The 16,152-nt window shown below is 43.9% G+C and overlaps 1 protein-coding gene and 1 non-coding gene across 4 annotated transcripts in view; both read right to left on the reverse strand.

Annotated features, from left to right (window-relative positions):
• PROM1 (prominin 1) overlaps window positions 1-16,152 on the reverse strand; it is a 118,181-nt gene that overhangs the window by 20,540 nt on the left and 81,489 nt on the right. For all 3 annotated transcript variants that reach the window (XM_057705236.1, XM_057705234.1, XM_057705235.1), the window contains exons 9-13: window positions 14,162-14,236; window positions 11,841-11,904; window positions 8,928-9,087; window positions 6,656-6,808; window positions 568-691 (exon numbers count right to left, since the gene is read on the reverse strand). In XM_057705236.1, coding sequence (XP_057561219.1) covers window positions 568-691; window positions 6,656-6,808; window positions 8,928-9,087; window positions 11,841-11,904; window positions 14,162-14,236 — 576 coding nt within the window. The remainder of the gene's footprint in view (window positions 1-567; window positions 692-6,655; window positions 6,809-8,927; window positions 9,088-11,840; window positions 11,905-14,161; window positions 14,237-16,152) is intronic.
• LOC130835441 (U6 spliceosomal RNA) lies at window positions 8,653-8,755 on the reverse strand. The gene has a single exon (XR_009048925.1). It is a non-coding gene; the product is annotated as a U6 spliceosomal RNA (small nuclear RNA).

A 16,152-nucleotide genomic window follows, 5' to 3' on the forward strand; every position in this document is an offset into this window, starting at 1 on the left:
GGGAAGTTATCTGAAATGTCAGAAACCTCCTGAGGTACAGAAGGAAGCTGGGAATTTATCCTCCGATGGTCTACATTTGGGAACGACTGCTGAGGACAACTGTATTCTCTCCACATGTTACAATCAATTCCTGGTACTGATTCCACTTACATTAAAAAATAAATAATAATAAAAAAGAATACAGTTGGCCCTTCAACAACATGGGTTTGAACTGCGGGGGTCCACTTATAAGCGGACTTTTTTCAGTAGTAAATGCTGCAGTGCTACATGGTCCAAGGTGGTTGAATCCCAGAAAGGAGACATGGAGGAACATGCATAGGGAAGGCTGAATGTAAATTGTACGCAGGTTCTGAATGTGTGGCGGGCCGGCGCCCCTAGCTCCCTGCTGTTCCAGGGGCAACTGCACTGACCTGCATATTTTGTTCTGCTCTGACGAATAGACGGAATCTCAACATATCGAGGACAAGCCAGCCGCTCATCTTTTTGCTCTTGAAGAAACCCACAAGATAGGGGGAAAGAAAAGTTTCGGCTCAAACCTTTCATAATGGGTGCAAAAGCCATATTTACCTGGAATAGCTTTCTGTTTTGGTAAGGTTCACACACCAGTTTCTCCACATTTCCGCCAACAACAAAAGTCAGAACCACGATGGTCATCAGTAGCCAACAAAATAAGAAACTGAATCCAACCCCTCTGGAGAAAAAATAGAAATAAAGTTACTAATTCTACAGGGAATTATTCCATATTACCCGCTAGGACTTACTCATTCTACCCAGTCAGTGTATAAAATGACCTGGAGTCTTCAGCTTTCTGCAGGTTAAGTGGGTCAGCCTACCTAGGGGTGCAGACAAGGAAGCACCAGGTACTTGTTTAGGGAACACTTCGGACTGAGTTCCTGGCCTGCCTGCGGCCCAGCACCATGGTTCAGATGTGGGCTCTGGAGTCATTTGAGTGAACCAAGGCTTTCCAGTGAGTGAGGAGGTTGTAAGGTAGTATCAATGAAAAAATGCCTCCTGCCATATCAGGAAACAAAGGATGTTGCAGCCGTCAAGCCACCACATTACATCTGCCCCAAGGGTAAACATCAGCATAAAAACAGGATGCCTGCCATCAAGCCGTCAGCTCCTGCGGCCACCCCCTAACGATGCTCCCTGGGGAGACTCAGGATGAGAAAACACAGAATACTGGTCGCAGAGAGCGTAGGCGTATACCAAAGGAATGATTTCAGGGAGCCCGGACGCTTGCATCTTTCCATACACAGAAAAGTGCTAAATTCCCTAACTTGAGATGTCTGGTTTTCTTTAATGAACAGTAATCTTTTGATATTCCGACCACCTGGTCTTTGCTGCGAAAACTCCTCTACATCCGAGCACCTCCCTTACCTCTTTGGAGCAGTCCCTCAGAGCGATCTGAGAGGCTGTGTTCTCAGCTTTTAGGTTGTGCTTTTTTTTTCGGTTGACAGTAGGAAATGTACTCTTAAGAGTCTGAAAGGGGCCGACGTAGCCCTACATCCAGAGAGATGGCAGAGAGAGTGAACGGCAGCTCGAAAGGTGGGTGAGGGTGTCCTGGGAGGGACCTGGGGGAATCCGGGGAGGCAAAGCTACTGAGGCCTTTAAGCACAGGAGGAACACACCCCCGTTTCTCTCCGAAGAGAAGCCCTCTTAGCAGAGCGTGAAGGATGGATGGACAAGTGCTCACGTGGGGAAGGATGTGGGCTGTTTCTGGCCCCGGGTGGTGGCCTGATGCAGCTGGCCGCGGTGGAGGGAAGTCATCGGGTAAAAGAGGTGTAACCTGTGTAACCTGGGAGGCAGACGCAGCAGGATGTGGTGAAGACAGGCACTGGAGGTGAAGGAAAGGGAGGGGCAAGGAGGGCACCAGGGCTTGTCCGCAGCAGGGACAGGGAGGGGAGAGAAGACGGGCTTCTGGTCACGCTACCCGGGAGACATCTCGGAGCAGATGCTGTGGAGGAGTCCACCAGCTGTTTGGAGCACAGATGCCTGGGTTACAGACCTACTTTAGGGAATCAGTGGCTTAGAAATGGTGATTGATCCCTGGGGCTGGGGTTGGAGGGAGAAGCAGCCTAGGACTGGGCCTGGGGGACTTTGCCATTTGAAGAACAGGTGGTGGAAAAACAGTCAGCAAACAAGACCAAGAAGAAGGCTCAGGGAGGCGGGAAGGAAACCATGAGGGTGTGAGGTCACTGATGGGGGATTAAGGAGTATTTGCAGAAGGAGTGGCAGCTGTTCCAGTCACTGTGAGGACATGTTTGAAAAGGATTCAAAGAAGTCCATTGTATTGGAGACAGAGGTCATTGCTGACCTGAAAGTGACAGGTAACGAAGTCACAGTGGCGTGGGCTGGGCAGGAGGTGGGAAGCCAGGAGATGGGCGGGAGGCACAGATCTTTATTTTGAAATGTCTGTGCCGAGAGGGGCATTAGATGGAAGAAGGGGTGTTGATAGGGGTTTCCTGTTTTGGTTTTTATGAAGGGGAGCGAACAGAGTATGTTTAAGCGTTGAGAAGAAAGTCTAGAAGAGGAGAAGAGAATGAAGACGCAGGAGAGAGAAGGGGGGCTCCGTTCCATGCTCGGGGTGGTGGGCAGGGATGGGCTGAGAGCACAGGGGTGGGGGTTGGGGGGGAGGAGCCTAGATGGGAGAGACCCCTGTGCCTCTGGCTTCCACGAGCCTGAGCGCAGGCGCCTTTAGAGGTTTGGTGGTGGAAACTTTATGATGGCGTCTATTTTCTCCGTGAAGAAAAAGGTAAAGCCATCTGCTAAGAGAAGAGGAAATTAAGGAGGATGGATGTATCAGAGTGGAAAGACCATCGCCGAACAAAGGAAGGGAGGGAGGGAGGAAAGAAGGAACTGCGGGGCTCTGGACGGTCCATGTGAGGTGGGGAATCAAAATTTTGTAGGCATCCTACTGTGCTCTGTTGTACGACTTTTCTCTAGCAGTGCTCGGGGCCCAGTGGAGACGCAGAGAGAGCAAACTCTTAAATCCATGTAGATGGATTAGCCAAATCCTACTCCGTGGCTGGTGCACCAGCAAGGACCCTCAGAAGTGTGCAGGCTGACGTCCTCATGTGTTCCGAAAGGGCAGGGCAAAGGCTCAAGGAGTCATCAGAAACATCTGCAGCTTCTCTGAAGTAAACAGCAAGATATGTTTGCTGGTGGGACCCTAAGTCCGTTTGGACCTTCTCAAATGGACTGAGGCTACTGAGTCAGGGAAAGTGTACAGAAAGGGAAGATGTGTGAAGAGTCTTCCAGACCCCAGGGTTCTAACTGTGCACATCAGAGCGTGTGTGTGTGTGTGTGTGTGTGTGTGCGCGCGCGCGTGTGCGCGCGTGTGTGTGTGTGTGTGTGTGTGCGTGTGTGTGTGAGCGTGTGTGTCTGTGCGCGTGTGTGTGTGCGCGCGCGTGTGTGTGTGTGTGTGTGTGCGCGCGCGCGTGCGTGTGTTACAGTTATACAAACAATAAAATCTCTGAGAGAACACTTCAAAACAACCCCACTATCTAAACAGCATGCTGTTAACATTTCCAGCCTTTGTTTCCTAAACATGCATGTATTCAGGTCAGGAATAGACATGCAACTGCCCAGGGCCTGTTTTTGTAAGATCAGTGGGATAAGAATGGCTGCTGTGCTTAAACCGTAGTAAAGGAGGAGAAGGAGAACAAGAAGAAGAAGAAAAAACAGGAACAAGAATGATAATACCCAGCAAATACTGTACGGGATCAGGGATCAGCAGAACCTAAAACATTGATTATCTGGAACTTTATAGGAAAAGTTTGCCGACTCCTGATCCACACGGTTACAATGACACGTGCATGATTTTGTGGGCCTTGTCGAACACCTGAGAAACTCTGGTCCGCCACCCAGGACAGCCAACCTCTCTGTTCCTCTCAGGGGTCACGTAATCTACCCCTTCCCGGTCGCTGCCACGCGTGCCGCTTCAAATCCCTCACTATTACAACAAACACCGCAAAATCACGTCTCTGCTCAAAATGCTTTTCCCATAGTTTGGTCTACTGCCTCAAAACACATTCCCTAAAATGGCAATGACCTGCTATAGCCTGACAAACTGCTCTCTGAAATACTATAACCGCTGAAACTGCTGCCCGCCGTATGTCATATGCCCATGGCAACATGTGGTTTTCGTTTTTCTTCAAAGATCTGGACAATCTGGGCATTGTTTGCAAGAGCTAAAATTGTACGTTTTATAATGGTCTTTGGTACAAGAGGTTGTTTTCTGGTTGTCTTAATTAGGTCTCCTTATCTCTGGGGAAATCATCCGTATCCCCCCCGCAGATGTATGTTCACCAGTGCATCCCATTCAGCCCCGGAAATGCTCCCTGGACCCTCAGAAGACACAGGATCAGAGAGGAGCCAGGACTCTCTGCCTGCCTTCCTTCCAGATCTTTCACCAGGATCCTCCTGGCAGGCAAGGATTCTTGTTTGGTTGCTAAAGAGACCATGCTCTTGATTGGGTAACGTCACCCTTTTCAAAGAGCAGGTGGTGTTTTGGTTGAAGCTGAACTAAATATACTCTTTCTCATTTCTACAAGCAAGTAAACAATCATAAAGAAGAAACGGCCTTCTTCTAGTTAGTCTGATTAGTCTATCCAGTTGTTTACCAGATATATCAAGAGATGGGGAATTCTGCCAAGCATAGCAAAGCATGCCATGCTGAGTGGCGAGCTTCAACAGCACAGAAATCGCAGATCCCCTCAGTCTGCAGACCACCCAAAATGCATCTGACAGCAACTTGCAGTTACCAGCCTCTTGCCTCCTGCTGAGATAAATCCTATGCCTCCTAAGCCATGTGACTTTAACTCTTTAGAGATTCCTTAACCTGCAGAAGTGAGTATCACATCCAGACTGAAGTTGTTCTTAGCCTTCACCGATTTATTGTTTTTCTTTCCTTTGAAGCTAGATATCACGCTTTTTGGTTTCATCTCTAAAAAAAGTGGAATAGAACTTTATGACTCGTAACTTTTCAGAGCAAGTTACTCCCTCCTTTCAAATAATTAAATAGATGTAATACATAAATTATGTAATACATAGATGTAATACATAAATTCACCATCAAAACACTAACAAAACAGCCAAGTGCCACGATTATTAAATTCTGAACATTAAATTAATTTTCTGTCTGTAGCAGTGTACATTTAAACAAACAGGCTGGGCAAATATACTCTTCCTTGCTGGCTTAACTTCTTAAGTTTAGGCATGTGAACAAATAGGCTTTTTCCCTGTGTGGAGCTCTGTCCAATTCTGGCAGACTCCCGTGTCATTAGCTTTAAGGTTATTTTAAAACTCACTTAAATAAAAAGAACACAAATGAATCTATCTACGAAATAGAAAGACTCACAGACGGAGAGCACAGACTTGTGGTTGCCAAAGGGGAGGCGGGAAGGCAGAGGGAAGGACTGGGAGGTCTGGAGTTAGTAGATGCAAACTATTACACTTAGAATGGATAAACAACAAAGTCCTACTGTATCCATAGGGAACTATACTTAATATACTGGGATAAACCATAATTGAAAAGAATATAAAAAAGAATGCATGTATGTGTATAACTGAGTCACTCTGCTGTACTGCAGAAATTAACACGACATTGTAAATCAACTATACTTCGATAAAAAAAAAAGAAACTCATGTGCCTGTATTAACGTTGATAAAGCCCTGTACTATAGTGGAGCCTGAAGGTTTAAGGAAAAGGCCTTAGAATCACAGCTCAGAAGAAGCATAATTATTATAGTGACCCAGAGTTTAAAAAAAGCAAGTTAATACATGCCACTAGTGACATAAGCAAAGAAATGACTGTGGTTTTGATTCTCTACTGCCCAAAGGACTTCTTCCAAATCTTCACCCTCCCCTCGAGTCCCATCACTCCTCCCACTGCTCATTCTCCACGAAGCTTATCGGAAGAGAGAATATCGAGTTGGAGCTCACACAGCTTCCCCTCTAGGGAACATTCAAAGCTTTTACCCTTGGTTATTGGTTTACATTTCTGGCTTCATCTCCAGTCCCACCCAGCTCATGCCCCCTCTGCTTTGTTGTACCCTATAAAGGGTTGTTTTTTTTTTTATATATGAACTTGGATATGAATGTAATTGAAATGGGGATAACTGCTCCAGGCCACTGCAGGCTCACCACTCGCTGGTACCTCACACTGGATCGCATCACTAATGTAGGCTACTTGTCTAACTCCAAGGGTGCCAGGTTGGCAACCTCTGTTATAAATCAAGTTTCTAGAGTTTCAGAGTTTCAGATACCAGGTCAATATTCAGCAAGTATGGTGAATGGATGGATGGATGGATAGACAGATATACAGATATGGGAAAAAACAATGCGAATTAAGAAAGCAAACTTGGAAATAATTTCCCCGATAGTTGCTTTAAAGAGGAGCCCACCATATATACATTTATATACATATAAACATCGCTTTTACACTTGTCAATCAAAGTGCAACCAATCGAGAGTTTCCTTTACTTTTTATGCTTCATGGAATTTCCCAAACCAATGAGAGTACAATCACACCAGGCCGCCCACATCCCCGGAACCCAGAGTGCTTGGCTCAGAGGCCACCGGGTCCCTGTCACACCTGAGTTTCCTCCCTGCGTTTCCACCCCCCACATGGCAAGGAAGAGCCAACACTCACACCATGAGGAAGATGCCTCCGGTGTTTGAGATGCAGCCTCGTCTGGTCGGGGTGGCATTCTGGTCATAGCCGAACGTGCCGCACAGCAAGCCCAGGCAGTAAAAAATCACTATGAGGGTCAGCAAACAGCAGACGACCAAGCAACCCAGCCACCTGGTGGGGCAAGCACAGTGTCAGCACCATTACGGCACAAAAGCTGCTGGACCGGGGCTGGAGTTGTTGAGTGACCTTGGCCGTCAAACCTCAGATGCTTCTGTCAAATCCTCAGAGGATGAGAAGACTGCGAAAAGACCCCTTCCCACCCCTAGTGCTCCAATCCAACCAAGACGGTCTTCATCTTGGTTTCCAACAGCTCTCAGTGGTCATAGGATGATCGCTTCTTTCCTTTGCTTTACCTCCATGGGGCCCAGAGGCACGGTTGACTCAAGCTCTCCAAAGCTACGGATAACCATGCCTGTGAAGGTTTTTAAGTTCTTCCAAGGTTCCTGAGGCTGTAAGTGCTTATTATATTGATGAGATGTGGACAGATCATGATTAGATGACAGATAAAGAAATGTGGGGCTCCTTCTCCTGGTCTTTTATCTAAAATGTTTTGCGGTTGCAGGAATATTTGGGGGCGGGGAGTGGATTCTGTTCCTTACTGAGCCAGACACTCTCTATGTGATGAGTGCATTGAACGTTTTAGAATTTTAGGAGCATCCTAAATCAGATGCCTGCAGCATGCAAGTCTCGGTTCTGTAATGATCCTGTGAGACGTTTCAGATAACGGAGCCTCAATTAGGTCTTACTGGCATTCCCGGAATGGACATCAAACTTTTCCAGCAACCCAGGAGCATTCAAGGGTAGAATGCTTCCCAACCTTTAAAATACTATAAAACAAAGAATTTACTTATGTGACAAAAGCTGTCACTAGAGTTTTTCATTCAATTAAGAACAAACTAGATAATTATAATAATAGCCACCTGCACCTATTCTGTGACCTTTTTGTTCCAGATACTGAGGACAGAAGATTAAATAAGCCATGGAACCTGGCCTCAGAAATCTTTTACAGTTAATGCAAGCCTCATCTGCTTCATTAAACCTCTTTTACAAATAAGCTTATAGTCTCTGGGCAGGAGGGGGGCGGGGTATGGAAGGAAGGGGGAGCTGGTATGGGCAGATCATTGTACCCTTCTTGGCATCTGTGAAACTCTCACCTCTGAGATTGTAAGTTCATAAGGATCGGTCTTCTGTGTGTCTCGACACCTGCTGGGGTGGCCAAGCCATACGGTAGGAAATGGCTTGTTGTTAATTTAGGGCATAGTCAGATGGGAGTTAAAAAGTCACTTCACCTCCCCGAGCCTCTGTGAAACAGGGTTATAAACAGGACAACCCAGGAGATTTTTGTGGGTACTAAATGAGATGCCACGCGGGCAGCCCCTGGTGGGCACATTGTGACTCTGCTCTAAAGGCTAGTCATTATCGTTATCATTTTATTATTTGTGTTCTTGCATAAAATAACCTGAACAGGAGTGCGAGTGTCTGGACTCTCTGTGGGTTTGGGCAGTAGGAACATTTCCGGTGTGTGATCGTGGGGCTAAGCCTTTCAGGGGAGAATACATCTTACATCTCACGTGATCCTGGACATGCCTCGCGTCTCTAAGTCCTGCCCTTCTAGAGCTCCGGTCTGAGAACTACGTCCACCGTCAACTCCCAAGGCCAAACCCTATCACCAGCATTTTTCTAAAGGGCAGCGAGCGGGGAACGCCAGCCGTTTCAGACAGCTCTCTGGTTTCAAGGATGCTCTTTCTGTAAGAACCGACCTCTACATATTTATTTTATAAACCAACGAAGAGGAAAATATTATCTGAATGCCCTTCTTAATTCCTTTTAAATTTTAAAATCCTGTTACATGCCTTAGATAATTATAGCCAAGATTCTGGATGTCACGGATGACATCAAAATTGCAAATAATTGACTATTTGGCTCAAGAACTTCCAGTCCTCCATGCTTTAAAAAAATATATGGCATGCTTCATGAATTTGCATGCCATCCTTGTGCAGCGGCCATGTTAGTCTTCTTGGTATAGTTACAGTTTTAGTCTACACACTGCCAAAGTGAATACCTCGGCTTTTTTAATGAATATAGAAGTTCACAGAGTGAACACTTACCAGGTTATGGCCTCTTTGTACAATGTGCTCTCATAAGATTATCCTGGTTATACTGTCAGATTTTTATCCCATTCCCCAGCAAGGTTCACCTCGTAGTGCACCAGCTCAAAGGCGGCACTCACCAGTATGAATCATATTCTTCCAAAGTGGGTAAGTGGCGGTGGATATAATTTTCAGTGTTATTAAGGTGACGGATGAAATCTGACAGCTTCTCCTGAATAGGAATCTTTTTGCTCATATTTTTGATATCAGAACCAATGGAATCCAAGGTCCTTTTGATATCTGAAAACAAAGATGCCTCAGTTACCCATTTTCAAACCTAGAGGAGACAGAAACTTTGTCTTGGAACTCAAGTGAAAAGCTTGAACCGCTTTTAGTTTTTCCCATGTTATGCATGTGTTTAAAATATGAAAAGGTTCTACCACAAGCATGAATGTAGCCAAGCCCGTCGAAAAGCAATTACTTAACCAAAGAGCAAGCTATGAGAGCTAACTTAAATGATATGGTGTTGAAACCAAGCCAGAGTTTTCTCCTACTTATTTCACCAAAAAAAGAAAAAGATGGATCAGGTGATTAAAATGTACTGTGTGCTGACAAGGGGCCAGGCACTTTTATAAACGTTCACTCACTTCTTATCCCCATTTCGTGAACAGTGATGCTGAGGGTCATGGGGTTAAATCATTTGATTTTGCAAAAATAATTTAATAATATAACAGTTCCTCCATCTATGAAACTGCTCTCAGGAATGTAGGAATTCTCCAGAACCAATTTTTTGAACAAGTGACCCCAAGTGACACTTTTGTTAAAATCTTATTTGACTCATACAAATTGAGACGTGTTAAAGGACACCTGTGTCTCTTTCATGCAAAAAGCAATAGTATTTCCCGCAGTCAAAGAGTTTCTATTCATATCTATCCTAATCTTTCAGAGAGGAGGTAAGTCCCAGCTTTCTGGACAGTGTCTGACCATCACGGCAGGTCCTGGGATCAAAGCCACCAGGGGTGGGGGGTATCGAGTGGTCCAACGCTCGCACAAGGTCTGAAGGTGGCCTTATCCACGGTGATTCTTGACAGGGACATACCCAAAACACACGAATTGGTTCAAGGTCCACTGATCCTGAAAAGCAGGTAAACGTCTCTCTCTGCTGCAGCAGAAACAAGACTGGCAGGTCTCACCATGGGATCCCAGGGCTCCTTCGGGGAGGTGGTACCATCCTCCCAAAGGAAATTACATAACAATGGTGGGAATTTTTTTCAAGGCCTGTGGTTCACACTGGCGGGAAATCTCACAGGAGGAGCGCTCACCGTGGCTTGATGTCCCCTCCAAATGGCTCGTGTGCCACAAGACCCCAGGACCCTCCACAAGGTGACTCTGCAGGTCTCTTTTTTAACCTTGGGATTTCTGAGGGTTTGAGGGATGTGGTATGTAGACGCCCCCTCGCCTACGTCCAGTTTCCTCCACTCAGAATCTGCCCCTTCTGCTTCTAGGGCTGTGCTGCCCCCCTACAGGCCACAGCCTTGGTGACCCTGCATGGAGCTGGTGCCTTCTTCAGGCTTCTGTTTGGATGTGGCTTCCCCCAGGAAGCCTCCTGCTACCCTCTCTCCCCCTAGGATGCCTTGCACACACCTCGCCAGGTTCCCAGAGGGGGATAAAAGGCATCTGTATTCACACCCAGCTGAAGAGTAGGCAGGGGTCATGCCTTCTTCATCTACCATCCCCGGAGCCCAGCAGCGCCCGGCACACAGCAGACACTCAAGCTACACGTGCAGGGTCGGACCGAATGCCCAAAGCGTGGAGCTAAGGGCTATTGGTTTTGGAAGCACATAAAAACCAGTGCTTGATCTTCAGCCTGGTGGAGCGGCACCAGCTCAGACTCGGGAAAACTCTGGCTCGTGTTTAGGTGACGGCAGTGTGTATACCCGGCCTCGCTCACGCAAACTGCGCGCCTCGCTTGGCCAGACTTACAAGGGAGGGCTGCACGTATTGACAGAAGAGGTCCAGGAAGGGGAAACAAAAAAAAGTAAACACAGAGATTAGTAAGCAGGTGGCTATCAGATGCACAGCGTGGGTTAGCCCTCAGATGCTAGCAGAGGAGAGAGTGTGAACTCTGTCTTGAATATCTTACTAGTTTAAATTAGAATCTTAAACAGAAGGGAACCCACAAAACATCCAAAGCACTATGTAGTAGGATAACATCCTTTTTACCCAAAATCTTAATGGGTTGAAAGAACACTATTAGGAAAAAAAAAAATCAAATACCTCTAACACAACATTTTAAAACCACTCAGTCAACGGATAAAAAGAAGCACTGAGATGATCACAAAAAAAAAAAAAAAAAGAGAGAGAGAGAGATAAGATAGTCTTACGTAGCTTCAGAGATGTCTTCCCTTAGCAAACAACTTGGGTTTCTTCTCATTCCTGCATAAAGAACTGTTTATACTGCATTCTTTCTCTGCACATTCGCTCCAGATACCATCACCTGAATTCAACACGATTCGGTCATTTAAGACCAGTGAAATTCTCTCAACATCAATTTTGTCTCTCCAAAATTGTAAACAAGCTTAAGACCCTAACGTAGCATTACATCAGCCTCCAAGGCAGATGAACATTTTCCTAAGGAGACAAAGTAAGTCCCTAGACAGAGAATTCCTTTTAAAAAAGCAATTTTAAGTTCTTTTAGAAAATAAAATAAATTTACAGTGAAAACAATCAAAATGTGACCTTCCAAATCATAAACTACGGCTGTTGTCAGCTCGGATAGGTCCTGATGAAGGCTGTCGTCACAGCGTGGCCCTTGGCCCTGCAGCTTCCGGCCACGGGAAGCCGGTAATCAGTGTTTAATAGAATTATTATTTTTTAAAATCATTAGGTGAAGGTGGCACAACTGAAATATTCATTTAGTTTTTAAGGTTTTAGTGAGAGAATATTTTTTTAAGAGGGAAAAAGAACAGTTCCTAACAATACATTTCTTTGTACTAACCAGCCAATTCTTAACAAGGAGAGATAACACAATTACTTCCAACTGGGAATCTCACCTGATATGACGTTCACGGTTTCATTTTGCACTATCCCAGGTATAGCTTTAATAGATGTATAGCCCTAAAAAATAGTTCAAAATCAATTGATATACAGAGTAAGTAGAAGAGCAGTTCACTAGGATTCATGGTCAGCTTAGAATGGAGCAAAGAAGCAAAATTAAAATGTAACCTTCATCTTAAGGCTGAGATGAACATGATAACAGACATTAAAGTCTAAAAAAAAATTCCCCTTTAGTGAGGACTTGCTTTAAATTGTATCTGCTGAAGGTCACGTGAAAAGTCTTTAATTTTTAACTTTTAACCCATGTTAAAAGCTTACCCGTATTCCAGTGTTTCTCAACTGGGGGCAATTTTGTCCCGCAGGAGATATCTAGCAATGCCTGGAGACATTTTGGTTCTCACAATTTGTGGAGGTGCTCCTGGCATCGTGTGGGCACGGGCCAGGGAGACTGATGAATACCCAACAGTGCACAGGACAGGCCCCCACAACAAGGAATTATCCAGCCCAAATTGTGCTGGGGTTAAGAAACCCTGACTCATACAATGCACCATGTGCAGCTATAAAGTGAACTTCTAAAAAGCGATTCTTATTTTCCAATACAATTACACAATAAAATTGGAGATCTAGTCTCATAGAAAATAGTAATGTCCTAAAACACAACTTAGAAAGAACACAAGTTGTAATGAGGCTGCAATGAAAATCAAAATAGCCCATGCCAAGCTGTATCTTTTGGAGCGAAATCCATGACAGGAAAATGTCATTATTTCCAAGCAACTCAACTAATCAGCCAGCCTTTCCTCTGGAAGGGGTTTAATTTGTGTTTCTAACTGTCTGCTGGCATATTCAGACATCTGCTAGAGAACACTGTAGCGATTACAGCCTCTCATGAACCAAATATCTATCTCCCCCAAATGCATATGTTGAAATCCTAATCCCCAGTGTGGTGTTATTAGGAGGTGGGGCCTTTGGGAGGTTGTTAAGTCAGGAGAGTGGAGCCCCCACGAATGGGATGAATGCCCTCTTAAAAGGGACCCCAGAGAGCTCTCTCCACACCCTGTGAGGATGCGATGAGAAAATGGCTGTTTGCAACCTGGAAAAGGTCCTCATCAAAACCCAACCGTGCTGGCAAACTGGTCTTGGACTTTCAGCCACCGGCAGTGTGAGAAATAAATTTCTGTTGTTTATAAACCACCTAGTCTATAATAGGCTTTTATAGCAGTCCAATCTAAGTTATAAGCTTTTGTAAGATTTACGGTGCCAACAAGTTTCCACGCTAGCCTAACAACATCGATGTCATAAAAAGAACATTCATGACTTCTGCTTCCTCAGAGGCAACTAAGCCAGCCACCCAGCACACTGGTGTTTGTGTTGGTTTTGGTACGATTGACCCCCCTACATTTATCTGTGTTTGGACTTGGGGAGGTCGTCCATCGTAAGAGGTTTAATGGCTGGAAGGGAACTTCCAGATCTTGTGGTTCAATTCCTTCATTTAACAAACAAGGTGACATCAGAGTGCAAAGACCAAGAGTTTCTAATGAGTTGTCTGAGGGCACACTTACTTTGTTAGTATATGTAGATGAGTGTTATAATAGATATTTGATGACTTTTTCATACCCATGCTAAAAGGCAGAGTCAAGAATAAACCTATTCTCTTCCTTTTAGGCTGCTGGGGAAATCACAGTGTTCTAGACCAACGTGGTCTCTGCCTTTTTTTAGGGTTTACAGTCTTGTGGGACAACCAAGATATGAAAGCAACAACCACAGTTGTGAGGAACTTAACAAAGAATATTTGCGATGCTGTAAGAATGTATTTCTTAAAAAGGGTTTTGACCTGGTCAAGATGCCCAGGAAAGGCCTCATTAAGAAAGTGATATACAAAGCCCAAGAAGCTGGGCAAAGGAGAGGGAGAAAGAAGAGAGTGCCAGGTAGAGCACACGGCCTGTGCGCGTGAGCCGACGTGGGAAGAAACAGGTGGCTGACTTAGGGGCAGAGTGGGAGAGCATTTCCTGTGTCAGAACCAGCACGGGGTCCAACACTACACCCACCCAATCCTGAGCCCCAGGAAGGTGAGATCATGTTTTTCTTTTTATCTCTTATGGTCCTATTGTACGCTTTGCATACAACAGATGCATAATAAAAAATTCTTGAATGGGAATGAACAAAATTACCTGGCAGATAACATCTATCACCCTCCTTGGCAACTCCTCTCCAGAATTTCACTGCTTTTTTTTTTCTGTTACCTATTTCCTTATGTACTATTCTGCTCTTTAAAAGAATCTAAAATAATCTACTGTGTTTTTTCTTCCAAAAAACATACCTTTTGCACCAGGCTTGACAAATTTGTTCGAAGAATATTAGTAAGGTTATCCATTTGTTCATCCAAAGACGGGAGCTGAAATTTTATAAAACAAAATATAAGGTAAGGTGATTACCGCCCCCCAAATCATTTGTCATAAAAAAGGATATCATCTTAAATCCAAGTCCCAAAGTCTCTGTATCATAGAGTGTGATTTAAGTTTCCTTTGAGCAAAAGCGTTTTGTTGGAGGAAAATACATTAGCCCAGAATGGACTCTAAAGGCACTAATTTTATTTCTTTTTTATTTTTTTTAAGCTCTTTATTCGAATAGAATTGCTTTACACTATTGTGCCAGTTTTGGCTGTACACCAGAATGAATCAGCTGTATTTATACATATATCCTCATATCCCCTCCCTTCCCACGACTCCTTCCCAGCCTCCCTATCCCAGCCCTCTAAGTCATCACCCATCATGGAGTTGATCGCCCTGTGCTATGCAGCAGCCTCCCACGAACCATCTATTTTACATTTGGTGGTGTATATATGTAAGTGCTACTCTCTCACTTTGTCCCAGCTTCCCCTTCGCCCCCCCACCTCTACGTCCTCAAGTTCATTCTCTACATCTGCATCTTTATTCTTGCTCTGTCACTGGGTTCATCAGTACCAGTTTTTTAGATTCCATATATATGAGTTAGCATACGGTATTTGTTTTTCTCTTTCCGGTAAAAGCACTAATTTTAGATGTTTGAAGGTCTCTTGTTGCAGTCAGCTAAAAACGAGGGCAAGAACTTTAACACAGTTTGAATATGTGTGACCTCACAATTTCAGGTACTGAATATTGTTGAATACAGTTGTGAACAACCTTTTAAAAAAACATGTTTAAAAGTAACAGTGGTTATATTGGTGAGTGGTCTGGAATAAATTTTTCATTTACAGTGTTATACGTGGATTTAAACTCTTCTCTTACCAATACTGGGACAAATATCATAGACCTCCTGACACAATGTACCAAGAAAGACACAACATCATGTTTGTGCAATCCCTGACAAACAGGCCTAACTCAGATCAAATCCTGAGGGAACGTGAGACGAACCTAAATCGAAGGTCATTCTATAAAATAAATGGCCTGTAGTCTTCAAAAATGTCAGTGTCACCAAAGAAAAAAAATTGAGAAACTGTTCCAGATTAAAGAAACTAAAGACACATGACAACTAAAGACAATGCATACTCTAGATTGGACCTTAAACTGGAAAAAAGAAAAGAACAGTTTTAAAGAGCATTTTTTAGAAAAACTGGCAAAATTTGAATATAAATTGTGGATTAGATGGTGGTATTGGGTCATGTCATATGTCCTAATTTGGTAATCATAATGTTTATGCAAAGTTAGGAAATGCACTGAAATATTTAAGAGTAAAAGGGCATAATGTCTGCAACTTACCTCCAAATGACTGAGAAAAGAACAAAATGTATAGTATTGTACGCGTATGTACGATAGTACGAAGAGATGATAGATACATAGATAAATAGATAAAATAATACGATTTAGCAAATGGAGCAAAGTGTTGACAACTGGTGAATCTGGGTAAAAGATGATGTAAACAGGGGTTCCTTGTACACCAATCTTGCAGATTTTCTGCATGTTTTAAAAGCACATCAAAATTAAAAGTTACCCCCAAGAGGACTCAATTTCAAACAATTTAAATGCAAGTATAGGTTCTATACTCTAAGAAACTGTTCGATGACAACAAAAGTGATTGTAGTAGATTCAACACAGGTATTGAATGTGAAGTGTTTGAATATAATTGATTCATGGAATGCGAAAGTGAGATAAATCCAGCTCTATTACAATATCGCTTTATATAAAGTGTGATGTGTACATATCACTAAACTGATATATTAAAAATCATGAGTACACATGATTATTTTATCTACATCCTAGAACTTTATATATTCAAGTGCTCCATACTCTTTTTTTCCCAACTTCTCTTTGGGAATGTGAGAAATTACCGTAT

Source organism: Hippopotamus amphibius, chromosome 13 (genome assembly GCF_030028045.1).
Source record: "Hippopotamus amphibius kiboko isolate mHipAmp2 chromosome 13, mHipAmp2.hap2, whole genome shotgun sequence".
Classification (NCBI taxonomy): domain Eukaryota; kingdom Metazoa; phylum Chordata; class Mammalia; order Artiodactyla; family Hippopotamidae; genus Hippopotamus; species Hippopotamus amphibius.